The sequence below is a fragment of the Ochotona curzoniae genome, unplaced genomic scaffold (assembly GCF_017591425.1).
Source record: "Ochotona curzoniae isolate NIBS_2020 unplaced genomic scaffold, NIBS_Ocur_1.0 scaffold_3890, whole genome shotgun sequence".
Taxonomy (NCBI): Eukaryota; Metazoa; Chordata; class Mammalia; order Lagomorpha; family Ochotonidae; genus Ochotona; species Ochotona curzoniae.
In genome coordinates, this window is record NW_024467115.1 from 501366 (window position 1) to 518263 (window position 16898).

The 16898-nt window shown below is 39.7% G+C and overlaps 1 protein-coding gene across 2 annotated transcripts in view; it reads right to left on the reverse strand.

Annotated features, from left to right (window-relative positions):
- The window catches only part of ROS1 (ROS proto-oncogene 1, receptor tyrosine kinase), a 114839-nt gene extending 101362 nt beyond the window's left edge, over positions 1 to 13477 (reverse strand). The window contains exons 1-4 of one of the 2 annotated variants that reach the window (XM_040965309.1): positions 13337 to 13477; positions 7525 to 7569; positions 4121 to 4180; positions 1193 to 1219 (exon numbers count right to left, since the gene is read on the reverse strand). In XM_040965309.1, coding sequence (XP_040821243.1) covers positions 1193 to 1219; positions 4121 to 4180; positions 7525 to 7569; positions 13337 to 13459 — 255 coding nt within the window. In that variant the 5' untranslated portion in view covers positions 13460 to 13477. The remainder of the gene's footprint in view (positions 1 to 1192; positions 1220 to 4120; positions 4181 to 7524; positions 7570 to 13336) is intronic. The other variant, XM_040965308.1, reaches the window with a different exon arrangement.
- Positions 13478 to 16898: the final 3421 nt, after the last annotated feature.

Consider the following 16898-nt stretch of genomic DNA (forward strand, 5'->3'; position numbering starts at 1 on the left):
ATTTAACATAGGCTCCTTCCTCAGACAGGGAGGTGCAAGATGCAAGGACATTGAAACAGAGCATACAGGTTTTAAAGTGAGAGAAAACAGCATGTCTTCACATCTTGTGTGATTAAACCACCTAATCCTGAGGGGGTAAGATGAAAGACAGGCAGTTACTCCTAGAAGAAGAGTAAGGAAACATCAAAATCCCACCTTGATGAAGAAAAGGATAAAATCAGGCACAACAGAGGGGACCAAGAGAAACAAAGATGGACAGAACAATTATACCCAGCAAGAGGTTAGTTACTGTCATAACAAATGGAAACACCAAGTTTAAAATATTGGTAAAGTATTTGTCAAATAAAAAGAAAAATGCAACTACAAGGTTCTCTCTTAAAGTGTCATATTTAATGATGGACTACTGTATACTCAGTTTTTAAATGCAATAAAAAGCAGAATCAGCAGGGATATCACTGGTTGTGACCCTCTTATCTCTCTTCCCCTTCTTTTCCCAAAAAAGCTCCCGTTTCCTGCCCACACCCCAGGAATCAATTCCTTGCTAACCAGATTAGTACAGCATACAGCTGTCTCCCCTATATCTGCCAAGTTCTACAGCTGTAAATTCAATCAATCCAAGATCAAAAGTATTTTAAAAATTACATCAGTATTGAATATGTTTACATTTTCCCTGCTTAAACAATAGAAGCACTTCAAAAAAACTCAGGGATGGGCCAAAACTGTAGCAGAAGTGAGTTAAACCACTGCCCACAATACTAGCATCCCATAAAGGTGCCAGTTCAAGTCCCAGCTGCTCTGCTGCTGATCCAGCTTCTTGCGAATGTGCTTGGGAAAGCAGGGAAAGAGGACTTAGGTTCCTAGGCCCTTGCCCATGGGAGAGCAGATGAAGCTACTGGCTCGTAGGGCCTGACTTTGACTTGGCCACGCCATTAGGGGGTTGAAATGGTGGAGAGAATCAATCTCTCCCCCCGCCCTCTCTCTCCCTCTCTGTACATCACCTTTCAAATAAATAAATCTTTTTTTAAAGTTCATAGAAAATGGAGTTAAAAATAAATTTATTTTCCTGTAAAAAGAAAGCAGTGTCTCTGCCCTGTGAATACATTTCCCATTCTTGTTTTACTAGCTTTTCCAAGAAGAGAAATAAAGACATGGAGAGTGAGGTCGTCTTTCTTATGAGCAATTGCCAACTTACCTCATACACAGTGATATAGGTTTCATTCTATATAGAAAAAGAAAAAGGAAAGAAAAATTATTTAAAATTTTGAAGCTTTAATAACACTAGATTATACATTTCTTCAGCATAAATGCATTGCCCCACCACCTACATTCAATCATGAAAAACCAAACAAGGGAGACCACTTTTTGAGCAGCTCTAAAAATTATGTTGTCTAGATCCATGGGAAAGTCATAGAGCATGATGTCAATTCAATTAGCAAGCCTCAGACTACTGGGAGGGCGTCTGAGACAGGCCAGCTTCAAAGATGAAACAACATTCACAGGTGCCCACTGGAGAAGAACTGAAATGCAAACTGCAATAACTGCCCAGACTGACCACTCCATCCACACTGCCTCCTGCATGGTCCCCCAGCAATAAATTGTGCTTCCCATTCATTCCCTTAGTAGGTGTTGACCCAGCACTCTGGTCAGCACAAGAGATACGGTTTGAAAAAGATATAGGGCCCGGCGCAGTGGCGCAAGTCGTTAAAGTCCTGGCCTTGCACGCCCAGGATCCCATATGGGCGCGGGTTCTATCCCGGCAGCCCCGCTTCCCTTCCAGCTCCCTGCCTGTGGCCCGGGAAAGCAGTCGAGGACGGCCCAAAGCTTTGGGACCCTGCACCCACGTGGGAGACCCGGAAGAGGCTCCTGGCTTTGGATCAGCATAGTATCGGCCGTTGCGCTCACTTAGGGAGTGAATCATTGGAGGGAAGATCTTCCTCTCTGTCTCTCTTCTCTGTATATCCGCCTTTCCAATGAAAATAATAATAATAATAATAAATCTTTAAAAAAAAAAAAGATATAGAGCACCTGCCCAACAGAGCTTACATACTTGCACAAAAGACATAAGTAGACAATTACTGAAGTTGCTATTTGTGACAAGTATATAATAGTACTATGTCTGAGTAGCACAGATCATTCCTTTTGCTAAGGGGCATTCTACAAGTGCATAACTGCAAACATGGGTGTGGGAAAACTCCTATAAAGCAGTCTGTCAGGGACCCAGCATTTTGGCACAGTAAATTAACCCATTGTCTATGACACCAGCATCCCATGTATGTGCCAGATCAAGTTCTGGCTGCTCCAGTTTCTTTTTTTTTAAAGATTTATTTTTATTATTTTTTTCATTGGAAAGGCGGATATACAGAGAAGAGAGACAGAGAGGAAGATCTTCCGTCCGATGATTCACTCCCCAAGTGAGCGCAACCGGCCCATACTATGCCGGTCCGAAGCCAGGAGCCTCTTCCGGGTCTCCCACGCGGGCGCAGGTTCCCAAAGCTTTGGGCCGTCCTCGACTGCTTTCCCAGGCCACAGGCAGGGAGCTGGAAGGGAAGCGGGGCTGCTGGCATAGAACCGGCGCCCATATGGGATCCCGGGCGTGCAAGGCGAGGACCTTTAACCACTTGTGCCACCGCGCCGGGCCCATGCTGCTCCAGTTTCAATCCAGCTCCTGATAATGTATCTGGAAGGTGGCACATGTACTTGGGCCACTACCATGCACATTAGAAACCAGAGTGAAGCTCTCAGCTCCTGGCTTCACCCTGGCCCAACCTTAGCCATGGCAGCCATTGGGGAAATAAACCAGAAGATGGAAGATGTCTCTCCTTCTCTCTGCCTGTTAACTCTGCCTTTTAGATAAATAACATGAATATAAGCATTTTAAATGGGTTTTATGATGACTTGTGAGAGAAGCTAATGTCCATGTTTATATCTAACCTGAACAACACAGGAATCTACCTTTGACTTTTTACTTGTTTATTTTTACAGGAGAAAGAGTGAACGTTCCCATTTGGCTCACTCATCTATGCCCACCTCAGCCAGAGCTAATAGCTTAATTTTTCACCAAATGACTGTCATATAACCCATTTCTATTTATTTATTTCAAAAGCAGATCTCCAATTGTTGGTTTTTTGTTTGTTTTTTTTTTTTTTAAATGCCCTTAGTAGTTATGACTGGGTGAAGCCAAAGCTAGGAACCTGGAACTCAGTCCACAGTTCATAAAAGCGGCAAGGACCTAAGGCTGCCTCCCAAAATGCCTAGTAGTTGAACAAATTAGAATCCAGCTCAGGTTTTCTGGTAGGAGATGTGTCATCCCAAGCAGGGACTTAACTATCAGACCAAAAGCCAACTCTGGGACCACTTCTAAATGACTAAATTTTACCAAGAAGAGTAGAATATCTACAATATGTCAAGCACTATCTTGAGAAGTGGACTCCTTTATTATCTTACTTTATTGAAGAGGAAAGCAAAAATCAAGAACTATGCACTAAGTGGTAAATCCAGGCTAAATGGAAAGTTAAGGTATCTGAAACAAGATGCATTTCTCCCATAAAGTGGAGTAAGCTACATGTCTGTGACTGGGTAAGCCTGTTACTAAATTCCCTGCAAACTGAATATGACCTACGGCTCTGTTATGCAATGTGGTCTGGGGACCAGCAACATCTTGTGACCTGAGTGCTTGTTACAAGTGCAGTCTCAGGTCCACTCAAGACCTCCTGAATCAGAATCTGCATCTTAGCAAGATCCCAGGACACTTCACATTAAAAGTTGATAAGGACAAGACCAGGAAATTTAATATCTAACATCTTATTAAAAAAAAAAAAACCTTTATAGTTTTAGAACAATTGGGAACAACAATTTTACTTCAACCTTCCCTGGCCTCCAGGTACACTAAGAAATGTTAATCTTAGTTTTTTTTTTTCCACTCCTAAGTAATTACTCAAACTGTGGGCTTTTCGGTTTTGTTTTGGGGTTTTTGGTTTTGGGGTTTTGAGTTTTGGTTTTGTTTTGTTTTTGGCTCTAGGGTCTAGCAAATTAGTTGAACGAGTAGAAATACAAGCGGGAATTCTTATGTAACTTTTAGGGAAACATCAGTATCAAAACAAAAATATAATTTAATACTTACACACTTTAAAGCACAGTTTTCCTGATCTACAGAGTTCCAAAAATGACATCCTTGGATAAACTGCAAGGAATAGTAACACACATTGGTAAATGAAACAAATGTGACTTGTCACTTCAAAGCACAACATAGTTAAAAAAAAAGTATCACCTAAAATTTTATTATTGGCTTACTATTCTCTTAATGTTCATTTAATACCTGTATACTCTTTCAAATTTTCCTTTTATTTGTGTGAAAGGCAGAAAAAGTAAAGTTGACATTGTGGCACAGCACATCATGCTGCTACTGAAAAGACTGCCATTTCATACATGAGTGCCAGTTCAAGTCCCAGTTATTCAATTTGGTTTCCTGCTTTCAATCTGGTTTCCTGACACCACGCCTGGAAGGCAGCAGAGGACAGCCCAGAGGACAGTCTGGACCACTGCCCTTCCTGTGGGAGATCAGAATGGAGTTTCTAATTCCTGGACATTTGCAGAGTGAAGCGATGGATACAAGTTATCTCTCTCCCTCTCTCTCTCTCTCTCCTCTCCCACTCTCTGTGTCAATTTGCTTTTCAGATAAATTAGTTAATTTTTAAAAAACAAAAGGCAGACAGAGATATCCCATTGGTTAGTTAGCCCCCAATGCCCACAAACTTGGGCCTGGGACAGGCTGAAGCCAGGAGTCAAGAACTCAATCATGTCTTCTACATGAGTGGCAGGGATCCAAGTACTTGAGCCATCACTTACTGCCTCCAGGAATGTACAATAGCAGCCAGCTAGGATCAAAAGCAGAACTAGAATTTCAACCACGGCCCTCATATAAGAGATCATCAGTGGCCCTGGCGGTGTCCCAGCTGCTGCACTGAACATCCACTCCTCATTTAGTGCTTTAGAAACAGGAACCTGAAACCAAGCTGAGGCCCCCTAAGGACCCGGATCTAAAGGATCTTTGGGATATTTAGCAGAGCTAACTGCTCTACAAGGCTTGTCATGGTTCCCTGCAGAATGGCAGAGTTTCTGAGCAGTCAATCCTCACATGAAAGATCTAGAATCTAGAGAATGTCCAGTTGTTGGAGAACACCCTGTTCCTGGGTAACTGACAACAAACAGAATTCAGAACAATGTGATATTACATGGTGTTACATGACAAACAAAATTCAGAACTCAGACTCAACCAAGAATCATCTCATCAAAATTTAACCTGGTGTGTAACTGGGAAACTCTGCTGCCTTCTAGCATGATTCACCCACTTCCAACCTGTAAAATTTCCCAACCCCCACCTCACCCAAGGCTGTCCTAACCTCCTACTCAGCTGATTCAGCAGCTTCTCTTACCTTACTTGGTTAGTCTGTACTGTTACGGGGTGCGAGCAAGATCACACCCGACATGTCCAAGGTTTTATTAAGGAGTCTTTATTAACCAAGTTTCGTGATAATAAAGCATACTAGAAATAGCAAATCACAAGTCCATATGGCAATCTAACCAATCATAATCCAACCAAACATAATCCAAAGGGGAACAAATGATCATTACCCTTAAATTCATCTGTGAAGCTGAAGACCTACGTCTCAGCTTCCCCAACAATATAAATTATCCTAAGAGACATGCAACGAATAACCTGGACACACTTATAAAGCTGCAGACATCCACCTTTCCCTGGCTTCTCTGCCCACATTCCATCACTGCTAGACCTCACCTCTGCTGGAACTCCTGATAGTACACAAAACAAAAACAACATAACTATACCCATTGTCCAATCTAAGCAGTGCACAGGGGCCATGCTCAGGGGATTACCTGTCCTGAGTCAGCCAAGAGTCAAGGTGCAGAGTAACAGAAGCACCTGACCAGAAAGAGACTGAACCCCACCCGGCTTCACGGGCCTTTTAAAGGGGTTTGTGAGGGGCGTGGTTACACAACAACGCAATACCATCTCCTCTCAGTGACTCACTTAAGTGTTGTGGGTTAAGGAGTTGATTAGTGTTGATTCGGATGGGCCAGAACAGGAACTGGGCTTGTAGCTAAAAAGACTAATTGAACTCATCTGTATCTAATATCCTGGCTAAACTGGGACATGGGGAGAAGAGTATACAAGGAGAGGTGAAGGAGCAATAAAGCGAGACTTCGCAGAGACTTCTACCATCACTGGCTGTGCTCCATAGAAGTGCCTGGGTCCATGTTAGCTGGTCTTCCATGACCACAGTGATATCAATACGTTGGCCTTCTTCTTTGTCCTGTTTTGCTGACTCTTTCTGCCTCTTCCTACCCCTCTGTGATTGTATCCTACCTTAAGCTTTTTCTCACCCTCAAATTTGCTATTTATCCTATGTTTCTAATTGACATACTATAATCTTTTGAATTGCCTTAGCCAGGAACCAAGGCACTGTCACTTTCTCATTCCATTCATCCCATTCCATGGACAAATCATCAGAAACGCTGCTGAATCCCTTAAGCATCAACCAGGCTCTGTTACAGTTCCTCGTGCATTGCATTGCCCCCAATTCTCTGCTGCGTCCTCACTTCTCATCAGACATTCACATAGGAGTTACCCTGTTTGAGATCCTAGTCCCATCCTTTTCTGACATTCAATATGCTGTGTCTCTCTCCTCGGAGAATTAGGACCAAATTACCAAACATGGCATACGACACCTTCACAGTCTGGCCTTACGAAATTTTCCAACCTTGTCTTCCACTTCCCTAGCTCCCACACATAGACTTCAGGTTCCAAGCAAAGGCAAAGCTTCTTGTTTTCTTGAACAAGTCCAGCTACTTCGTTATTTTGTATTTTAAGCCTCTGTGATTGATCTACTCTCCCTTTCTATATTCCTTTTGCAAAACTCATCCTTCTCTGGTTTTACTTGGAAGGCCCTGTGGCAAGTGGAATGCCTGTTTTTGCTGGGCATTTTCTCTAACCCTCACACACACCATTGCTTTTACAAATGTGTCTCCAAAGAGTTCTTTAGAACAGAGATCTGCTATTGAGCCTTGCATCTCAAATGTCTAGCATAGTGTCTAATTCACACACACAGTCACTAAACAGTAGTAGAATAAATATATACATGCACAGAAAAGCAATACCTCCATAAAAATGTCATGTTGAAAGAGTCATTGGAGGCTTGCTAGCCCCACCTTTCACATTCGCAGTAAAATGAATTCTCCGAAATATTAAGGAAACTTTCAAAGCCACACAGCCATGTGAAGTCAAAATTGTAGACTTAAGATTAAGCCAGTATTCTTTCCACTTCACATTTCATTTTTAAATAATTGTATAATTCATCCATCTCCCTAGTTTTGATTAAATTTGCTTAGGGACAAATAACTGAACATTTTTACTTAGCAATGATTCTTGTTATAATACAACCCACCATTGGCTACTTTTTATCAATGCAAACACTATAAAGTTCTTTGACAGTGGATGCAATTACTCACCGGCTCACTCAGGTTGTATGGTATGCCAACATCAAGCTGCCGGCCCTAAAATGAAGAAGGAAGCAGTAAACACCTGTTGCCAATATTGGTTTCAGAGTAGCCATCACAACTTTATTTTTTTTAAGCCTCCTAGACCAGTGTTTCCTTTTCTTTGCTTTTCAACTAAAACAAAGAGCCAAATGTTTTCAAGTCATTAAATCCATCACAAAACCAGACAAAATACTCGTGTATATTGCAGATATAATGCTACAAGAATTTTGCAGACATTATAAAGATGTACTGTGGGAGAGCTGTAAGAGTGGTTAAGAACAATGGAAAGTTTCACACAGAGTTAAACAAACCTGTGGCATTAGTCACAAATCAAGGCAAAGCATTCCTGGGTTGGACTAATTGTTTTCAAAGCTTTCTTTTGTAAAGTTACTCATTAAGAGCAGGGGGAAATGACACAATTCACAAAGTTATATGTAACAAAATATAAAACTACACTATCACATTTTCACAAATTTTAAGAATTTCCCTCTTGCTAGGAGGAAATTCTTTAAAAGAAATAGAAAATCTGCTCGTTCTCTCCTGGACCATTGCTTGCAATTCCTTCCTAAGCAAGAGGGTTTACAAAGGATAACAGCATAGACCTTTAATAATCAGTGAACCTCCTGAGCAGTGTCAGGTGATGCAATCTAATTCTTTTTAATGTTCATTAAAAACTTTCTTTTATTAATTACATTGCATTATGTGACACAGTTTCATAGGCTCTGGGATTCCCCAACCCCTACCCATGCTCTCTCCCCTTGGTGGATTCCTCCACCTTGTTGCAGTATTACAGTTCAAATTCAGTCAAGATTCTTTCATTGCAAGCATATACCAAGCTTAGAGTCCAGCATCTTATTGTCCAGATAAATTCAACAGTTTCTTGGGGAGACCATCTCTGGTCTGAAGGTAGAGCTGGCAGAATATCATCCCGATGCAATCTAATTTTCAAAACTCAAATGCTCCACTGAGAATTCTAAAGTAGAAGACTAAGTGAATATTTTTAGTAACCATCGTTTATGATCACAAACTCCCCTTAGAGGCTGGCTCAACTTAAGCCATTGAATTGAAAAAAGGCATTACCACAGCAAAAATAAACAGCTATCCTTGGCTGACCTACCACTTCAAAAAGGTAAGTCCCTGGAGACAACAGAAACTCGAAGGTGAAGTTACCAGGTGGTTTAGCATCCCCACACTTTCACGGGGCAGACGTGACTTTTTATCACCAAGTTTACCGTATCTTGTTCTTTGCATGCATTTTGCTCTTCACTGTATCCCTAGCATCTAAAACAGTGCCTGATGGATAAAGAAGTGTTTAAATAAATATGTGCCTAGGGGAATAACTGCATGAAATTAGAGTAGTCACCCACTTTGGAATGCTTCAGGATTCCTTGGAAACATCCAACAATGGCCTAGCATTGTGGGAGAGGCAGAAGAGGATGGTTGCTTAAAAAGTAATGAGATACCTGAAAGAAATGAGAACTGCACGTGGCACAGAGACTTCCAAAATGAGACAGAAAGAGAAACAAAACAGGCTGCTGCTGTGACCGCCAATTCCCAGCTTGGCTCCCCAGTGAGGAGACACCACCACCTATCCAGAAAAAGGGTTTTATATATAAAATACTAGAACTGGGGAGACTGAAGCGTAAACTTCAATAAGAAGTGTTGATATCTATGAGCAGTGCGATGATTCTGCAGGACAATAGAGATGGAAGCTGCACAACACCTGCTGTGCCCACAGCTCCTTCCTCACATACCCTGCCACAGGATGCCGCCTGGCCACTGTCACCTAAGCAGAAAGCTCCATGGCTCCTGCTTCTGTTGGATATAATGCTGTAATGATATAATGCTTAGTTAGGAAAACCCTAACTAAGTGAGAATTCCCCAGTTCTCAGTGACTTTAAAATCAAACTAGAGGACTGATTGGGATCCACATGACTACTTTACCCTGAAGAGGGTACCCACTTGCCTCCCTCCTTGAGTTGCTGCCAAGAAGCTACTGAACTTCACCTGTGTTAAGCAAAAAACAAGCAACCTCTCCACCACCAAAAATGCCTAGAGACAGCAAGGGCACTTTCCAGGGCAGAGAGCAAACGGTAGCAATCCTACAGCCACTGGGCATATTCCCTGGATGTACGCTTGCCTTCCCTGCCTTCCATGGAAGTTCCTCTTGGTTTCTTGGGGTTTGTCCCCAACTGCAACCCGCATTCAATCCAGAAGATTACACCTGACAAAGTGCTTCCACAGTTTTCATCACATGCACTGGAGGGCCAGAGCATAGACTCCAGGATTATGCTCTCAGGCCCTGTAGGAATGATATCCTATGACTCTTGGACTGTAACTGCTGATGTCATAACCCACAGAGTAACTTTAACTCATCTATGGCAACCAGAGGGTTCTGCCTACATTCCTCTGTTTCAGGCTGGGAATTGCTAGTCTGCAGTCTCTTGTATAACTGGTATTTACCTTATGAACACTGTGTAAGACCTTCACTGTATTCTGCAGCTGGAAGCAGTGACTGTATTATTAGATTTTTAAAGTAATGATACAGGAAACACATAATTGAGGTTTTCTTTTACAGGATTCCCATTAGGAGTGTGAATGAAAATTTCTCTAAATTTCACTCCAAAACCAATTATATTTGTAGAGAAAGGTGTAAGGTACTACTTACATGGTTTTATTTTTCAGTAATAGAATTGTATCTTTTAGAAAAAAAAATATGCAACCAAATATTTAATAGCACTCTGCCTGCATAATTTTCTTCAAAATAAAGTTTTGGCTTCCTTTTACATTGAATTAGTCATGTAAAATGAACTCACAACAGAATTTTTTTTCTTCTAAACGGATATGTCCCATTGGTTTAAATCATCTCTTACACACATGATTTTGTTTCTGGATTGTGCTTATATTCTGTTTCATTGACCAATCTATATCTATATCAATATAAACTGTGCTATTTTCTGGGTATTTGGTACATCATTTGCTTATGGTTGAGTTCAGTTGTCATTTTTCAGTGTTACAGATTGATATGCAAGAAAGGTATTAATGTTTACACATCGCTATTTAAAAAATAAGACAACTTTCTAAACACTATTTGTTGGTCTTTGGTTGATTCTTTTGAAGTGTTAGATGCAAATCAAAGTAAAACTATATTTACCTCACCTTCTACTACCGCAAAAACTGTATCTGGCTTCACATGGGCACAAATCCAACCATTAAAGCCATTTGGAGCAGCCCGGGGCAGTGGCCTAGCAGCAAAAGTCCTAGTCTTGAATGCGCCGGGATCCCATATGGGCACCAGTTCTAATCCCCCACCCCCCAACCCCCCGCCACCCCGCTTCCCATCCAGCTCCCTGCTTGTGGCCTGAGAAAGCAATCAAGGATGGTCCAGAGTCTTGGGACCCTGCACCTGTAATCATGTAGGAGACCTGGAAGAAGTTCCTGGCTCCTGGCTTCAGACTGGCACAGCACCGGCCCTTGCGGTCACTTGGGGAGTGAATCATCGGACAGAAGATCTACCTCTCTGTCTCTCCTCCTTTCTGTATATCTGACTTTGCAATAAAAATAAATAAATCTTTTTTTAAAAAAAAAAGTCATTTGGAGAATGAATCAGCAAATGGAAGATTGCTTTTTCTCTCTTTCTCACTAACTCTATCGTTCAAATAAAAATAATTTTTTTAAATTATACTTCTCACTGAGCATTTTCTTAACACTAGTTCCTCAGATGCTGTTATTTGTGTCTTGAAAAATTTCACTGCCTCAGTAGATAAGAAAATTCTCTTTACAATTTATTGTCTCCTGTGGATCTAAAAAAGAAGGTATAATGTAGCAAAATATACTTCCACAAATTATTTGACCATGAATATTATTTCATGAAAAACCTCACAAGACTAGTGTTCTGAAAAGCATTATTTTTCTTTGTTTCTACAGTACATAACATATCGAACTGAAAAATACTACATCAGCTTAATGCATTCAGATCCCTCAATAAATATAAATTATACTTGAGCATTGAACTACATGAATTTTTGGCTACAAATTCTAACATTCTTTTGGATAACAATGCTTTGTCATTTTTGTAAGAGAAAATGCCTTGACATCAAGAAGTAGGCAGTGATATCCAAGATGACCTTCACAGCAAATGTCCATGTTTAAAAAAAAAAAAAAAAGCAAAGAAAAATCCAATAAATTCTGATACATGGTGTAATTTCTCCCCTGATCCATGGCCGCGTTTGATTGTTCATGCACCTCACTTTCTTCCCTCCAGGCCTCATGTAGGAGGCCCTGATGGGGAACATTGATTACATTCACTGGTCAGTCTGGCAGACTGTGTCTCTCTTGTCGCCAACATCACATTAGCTGTGCCCTGCTCTGTAGGTGGCTAACGGAAGGCAACTCGTCAAAGGTACAAACTGTCTACTCTTAGTGCCAAGCCCTGAAATCAAGGAGCCCACACAAAGAGATCAAACAAACAATAAAGATTTTAATATTGAAAACCATGAAAATCAACTTCAGCAGTAGGGAAATTAATTATGTCGGAACACTAAATGTACTAAATATTCTGTTGCCAAAAAGACTTCAGAGTACAGGAGAAAATTCCCAATATAATGTGAAATGGAAAAGCTCAGTGTGCAACTGTTACTAAATTTTAGGAAAAGACACCAAAAGGAAATATAATCAGAAGTCAATTGTGGGGAAATTTAAGGTTTTTCTGTTTATTATTCTCAATTTCTTCCTTTTCTTTTTAAAAATGTATTTTTATAATCAGATAAAAATTGTTTTAGGTTGCAGCTGCAAAAAACAAGAGCTTACAGTTCTATGTTAAATCTACATATAGTTCTGCATATAACTCTTCAACAAGGATTTATATAAAACATCAAACGTTTTAAAGAACACTTCTCTCTGTAGTAAAGTTAAATAGTATTTTAGACTGTAGTTGCCATTGAACCAAAAGTGTGTAGTATGTTTCCTCTTTAGGTTTCATACTTCTGTGTTTAATGCTTTAGCATAATAGCAAATGTTATATTTGGTCCTTTCATTATTTTAAAATACCTAACTGCGGATGCTGTCATCATGCTGTTATTTCCCTTGTCTTTGGACAGCAAGAGGAAATATTGCTCTGTTAAGGAGCATTTGGCTTATGACTCTGATTTACTGACTTCTTCAAACAAAGCTAAATCACAATACAGAAGATATAATACTAACAATTATGTATCTGATGACAATGAGCAACGAGTATTGAAATTTCATGTTTTAAAAATTAATTAAATATAACAAATTCACAGATACAAATAAGGAAATTTACAAATAATTCTTTTAAAACAATATGTTGTTTCATATGACATTTGTGTTTGCTTCCTTAATCATACAGCTGCCTAGACAGTAATCCAACTACAACGTAATTATCACTGTAGACTGGAACGAGAAGGCACTCTTCCATGGCCAAAATTATCCCATGCTTTCAAACATTATGATTCTGTAACAAACAACTTGAAATCTAATTTTTAAGTGTACAATAATGATTTCATTTAAGTTTCCTTTACCCAATCCTACACTCTCCGCCAAAGAAATCTTTGACCAAATAACTTGACAAAATAAGCTATCCTGTCTTATCTCCACAAATGTATGTACTGCTAGACTACTTCCAAAAAAAATAAGTTACCTTATCTTGTGATCGCTCCTTCTGAAAACATTTCTCACAAGGCAAAAACCCTATCAGTTATAGCATGCTGAATTCTACTTGTTCTAGTTGTTGCAAACACAAATATTAAATGTTGAAACTTACCACATTAGTTACATGGTACTTTACGCAGCCATTTAAAGCTGTACACTGCACCGCAGAAATCCATATGCAGCCAAGAGTCGCAAAGTAGACAAGTGTCCAAATCCGCCAGAGAATGATCTTCATCACTGCACCAATGGTGGATCTTTAGGTGTCCAGTCTTCTAACTTTCTCCATGTTGCTTAATAAATACTTTGAGTTTCCTTACTTCACCAAAGCATGGCTATTGGATTTTTGGTTTTCTTTGGCAATATTAAAACATCTTTGCCTGTTGAAATAATATGCATACCCCTTAGTTTCAACCTCTGAGTCCTGAACAGCTTATGACATTCACATACCAGCTAGTTTATAGCTGAGCTTCCTTGGACTCTCATAAAGAACATTACGTTAGATATTAGAAAAACACTTTACATGGAAAGTAAGCAAAGCAGAAAACACAAATTATGTTTTGGCAAGCCTGAGACACAAGCATCACCTGAAGCCAGAGCGCTTTGGTGGATTGTCCACCACTTAACTTCCTTTCCGTTGGTTGAACTATGCAGGAAATGGGGTTGTGACCATCTGTGCTTTGCACACAGTTGCACTATTTCAATAAAGAATTATTGTTAAAAAGAAGAAGAAGCAACTAAATCAAATGATGCACTGGAGAGGGATAACAGAACCCCATGAAAACAAATACATATTTCAAAATTAAAGCACAAAGTTGAAATTAACAGGCAAATACCTGAGGGTAAATTACAGACCAGGAAGTTGGTTAGCTCACCTCATGACTTCACTACACATTAACTAAAATACTGCCTTATCAGACCTGGTGAGACAGAAAGTTGAAACCAGACACAGAGATCTGAGATGTGTACAAGTCTGAGTACCTTAAAAAAGTAATAATAATAATGCTCAGAATCCCAGTGAGGCCAGTGCCCAGATAAAGAGAAGCTGGAACTAAAAACAAAGAATTTGAAATCCATAATGAAGACAACTAAGCCCTTCGAGACCTACTTTTTAACTTTCCTGGATTAACTCCTTAAGGCCTGATATTTTATAGTGGTGATCCTTTTAACAGCCATTCAAGAGCCAAATAACTCTTGTTTTATTAAATAAATTGCACCAATGTAATTTAGCCTGTTCTTAATGGCAACACTTTTCTTTTAGGAACAATACATGTGTGAGGTCTTTTTGAGCTGAACGTATTTCTTTAACTACTGCCACAACTGGTGCATATAAGCATGAATAGATATTGACACCCAAAATTGAAATATAAAACTTGTTTTTCTTGATGAAAAAACTTCCTGCTATCCATATTCTCGTTGCTCATCTTCTGTATATTCAAGAATATTGGTTAAAGAATAGAAAGCCAGCTTATTTCTTGATCAAAGGAATATAACCATCCTTCTACAAAATACGACAGAGAATAAAGTATTCCAGCTAAAGGATTTCCTCAGCCCTACAATTCATATTCTAAGGTATTTGCCAGTGTCTTCCACCTTATTAACATGAATAAAATTTGTAACTTCTACTTCACTAAAAAAGGTGACACAAAATATACCCTTGAACATCCGTTTTTATTATACTTGATCTAGCTTTATTAGATGGGCTGTGCAAAAGAATGTCATTTTGTGTTTAATTTTTGGAATTTAATGAACACATACATTGACACTTACACAAGATAGGGTGTGCAAAAAGACATGTGCTAAAAATTATTTATATCAACAGAAGATTGAACCCAATCCAAACAACTAGTAATACAGAATCAATCCATTCCCAGAAACTCCGAGTGGCTTCTCCACGTGAGCTCACTTGAACTTTTTCACAGCAGGATGTGCAATCAGACTCTACATGGTGGCTTAGAACCTGGTGAACGTTCAAGCTGCAAAAGTGCAAGCCAACACAGCCTAGAAATCACAGTCGGTTCTTTAACATTGTGTTGCTTACCAGATGATACAAACTTGCCTAAAGCAAGGGTACAGGGATGCTAAACCACCATCACTTCATATGGAAGAGACAAGCTTCTAGAAATTCATGCATGATGGGAGACTTCTGCACCACTTTTGAATAAAGGAAAAAATCTTCCACTGTAGAGTACTCATTATTTGCATGGTTCTGATATGCAAAAATTTTGGTATCATAGTTTGAAGTAAATAATACCCACTTCCTAAAAATATATCACAAACTTTAATTACCACAATGCATTAACTGAATGATTTCAAAGGACAGCCTTCTCAGCTGTCGCTTCAGTCCTTGAATCAGATGTAAATAAGAGTGGACATCATGATCAGAGATCACTCCTGTCACTTCTTTCAAAGTCCATCAGTGATAGGTCATTGCACATTTATTCTTTGGTTACTGCACAAAAAAAAAAAAAAAAAAAAAAAAACCTGTGGTTCTGTGGCCTCCTTGCCTCTCCATGGTAAATTCATACGACATTTTACAAGTGATATTTATGAAATGAGATCACTGAAAATGGGGATTGGCCAATAACGATAAAACACAGCTAAGAAACAAAAAGCAATTGGAGCCAACGTTTGTTATGTTGAAAGTTAAGCTTTTGCCTGCAATGCCAGCTTCCCACATGGATGTCAGTTCAAATCATAGCTGCTCCACTTCCAGGCCAGCACTCTGCTAATGTGCCTGGAGAAACAGCAGAAGATTGCCCAGGTATTTGGTCCCAGCCACCCTTGTGGGAGGCCTGGATGGATTTCCAGCCTTCTAATTTCTGACAGGCACAGCCCCAGCTATTGTGGCCATTTGAGCAGTGTACCAGTGAGTGCAAAATTTCTCTCTCTCTCTCTCCCACCCCTCCTCGGTGTGTGTGTGTGTGTGTATGTGTGTGTGTGTGTGTGTGTGTGTACCTATTTTAAATAAATAAATGAATCCTTTACAAAACTGGAAGTGAAACTTGCATAAAAAATAAATCATGGTTTTCAAAGAAATTGCTGACGATGAGAATGTTTATACTGGGGCTATATGACAGATTCTGATCACAGACACAGGATTGGAACAAAGGTAAGTATATGGACACTAACAATGAAAGTGAATGTCATGAGAAGGACCATGCTTTAGAGGAAATCATACTTCAAAACTACCACATTAAACATATCTCTGGGGTATATTGCATGTCATCAAAAATACAAAGAACAAAATGTTGGAAACTGATCAAAATATGGAAAGGATTTGAGAATTGACTAAGGCATAAAAATCAATCCTGAATTAAGTTACAGGTCAAGAAAAGAGCAAGAAACAACGGTTTAATTTTTCCTATTCATTCCTAAGGTCACTCCACATGGTTTCCGCTTCCACAGCCTTCTTTACACTCCTGCAGTGCTGTGCATAATGGAGATCATTTGCATACTAAATCATCAGAGGTGAAGGCTGTCACTGACAGGCAATAGTGGCGACTGCTTTTTGAAGAAAAATTAAAATTTAATCTTCATGTACTATTCATTCAAAATATCTGACTTTTGTATATGGGCACATATAACAGATTAAAACAACATATTTAGGGGCCCAGCGCGGTGGCACAAGTGGTTAAGGTCCTCGCCTTGCACGCCCGGGATCCCATATGGGCGCT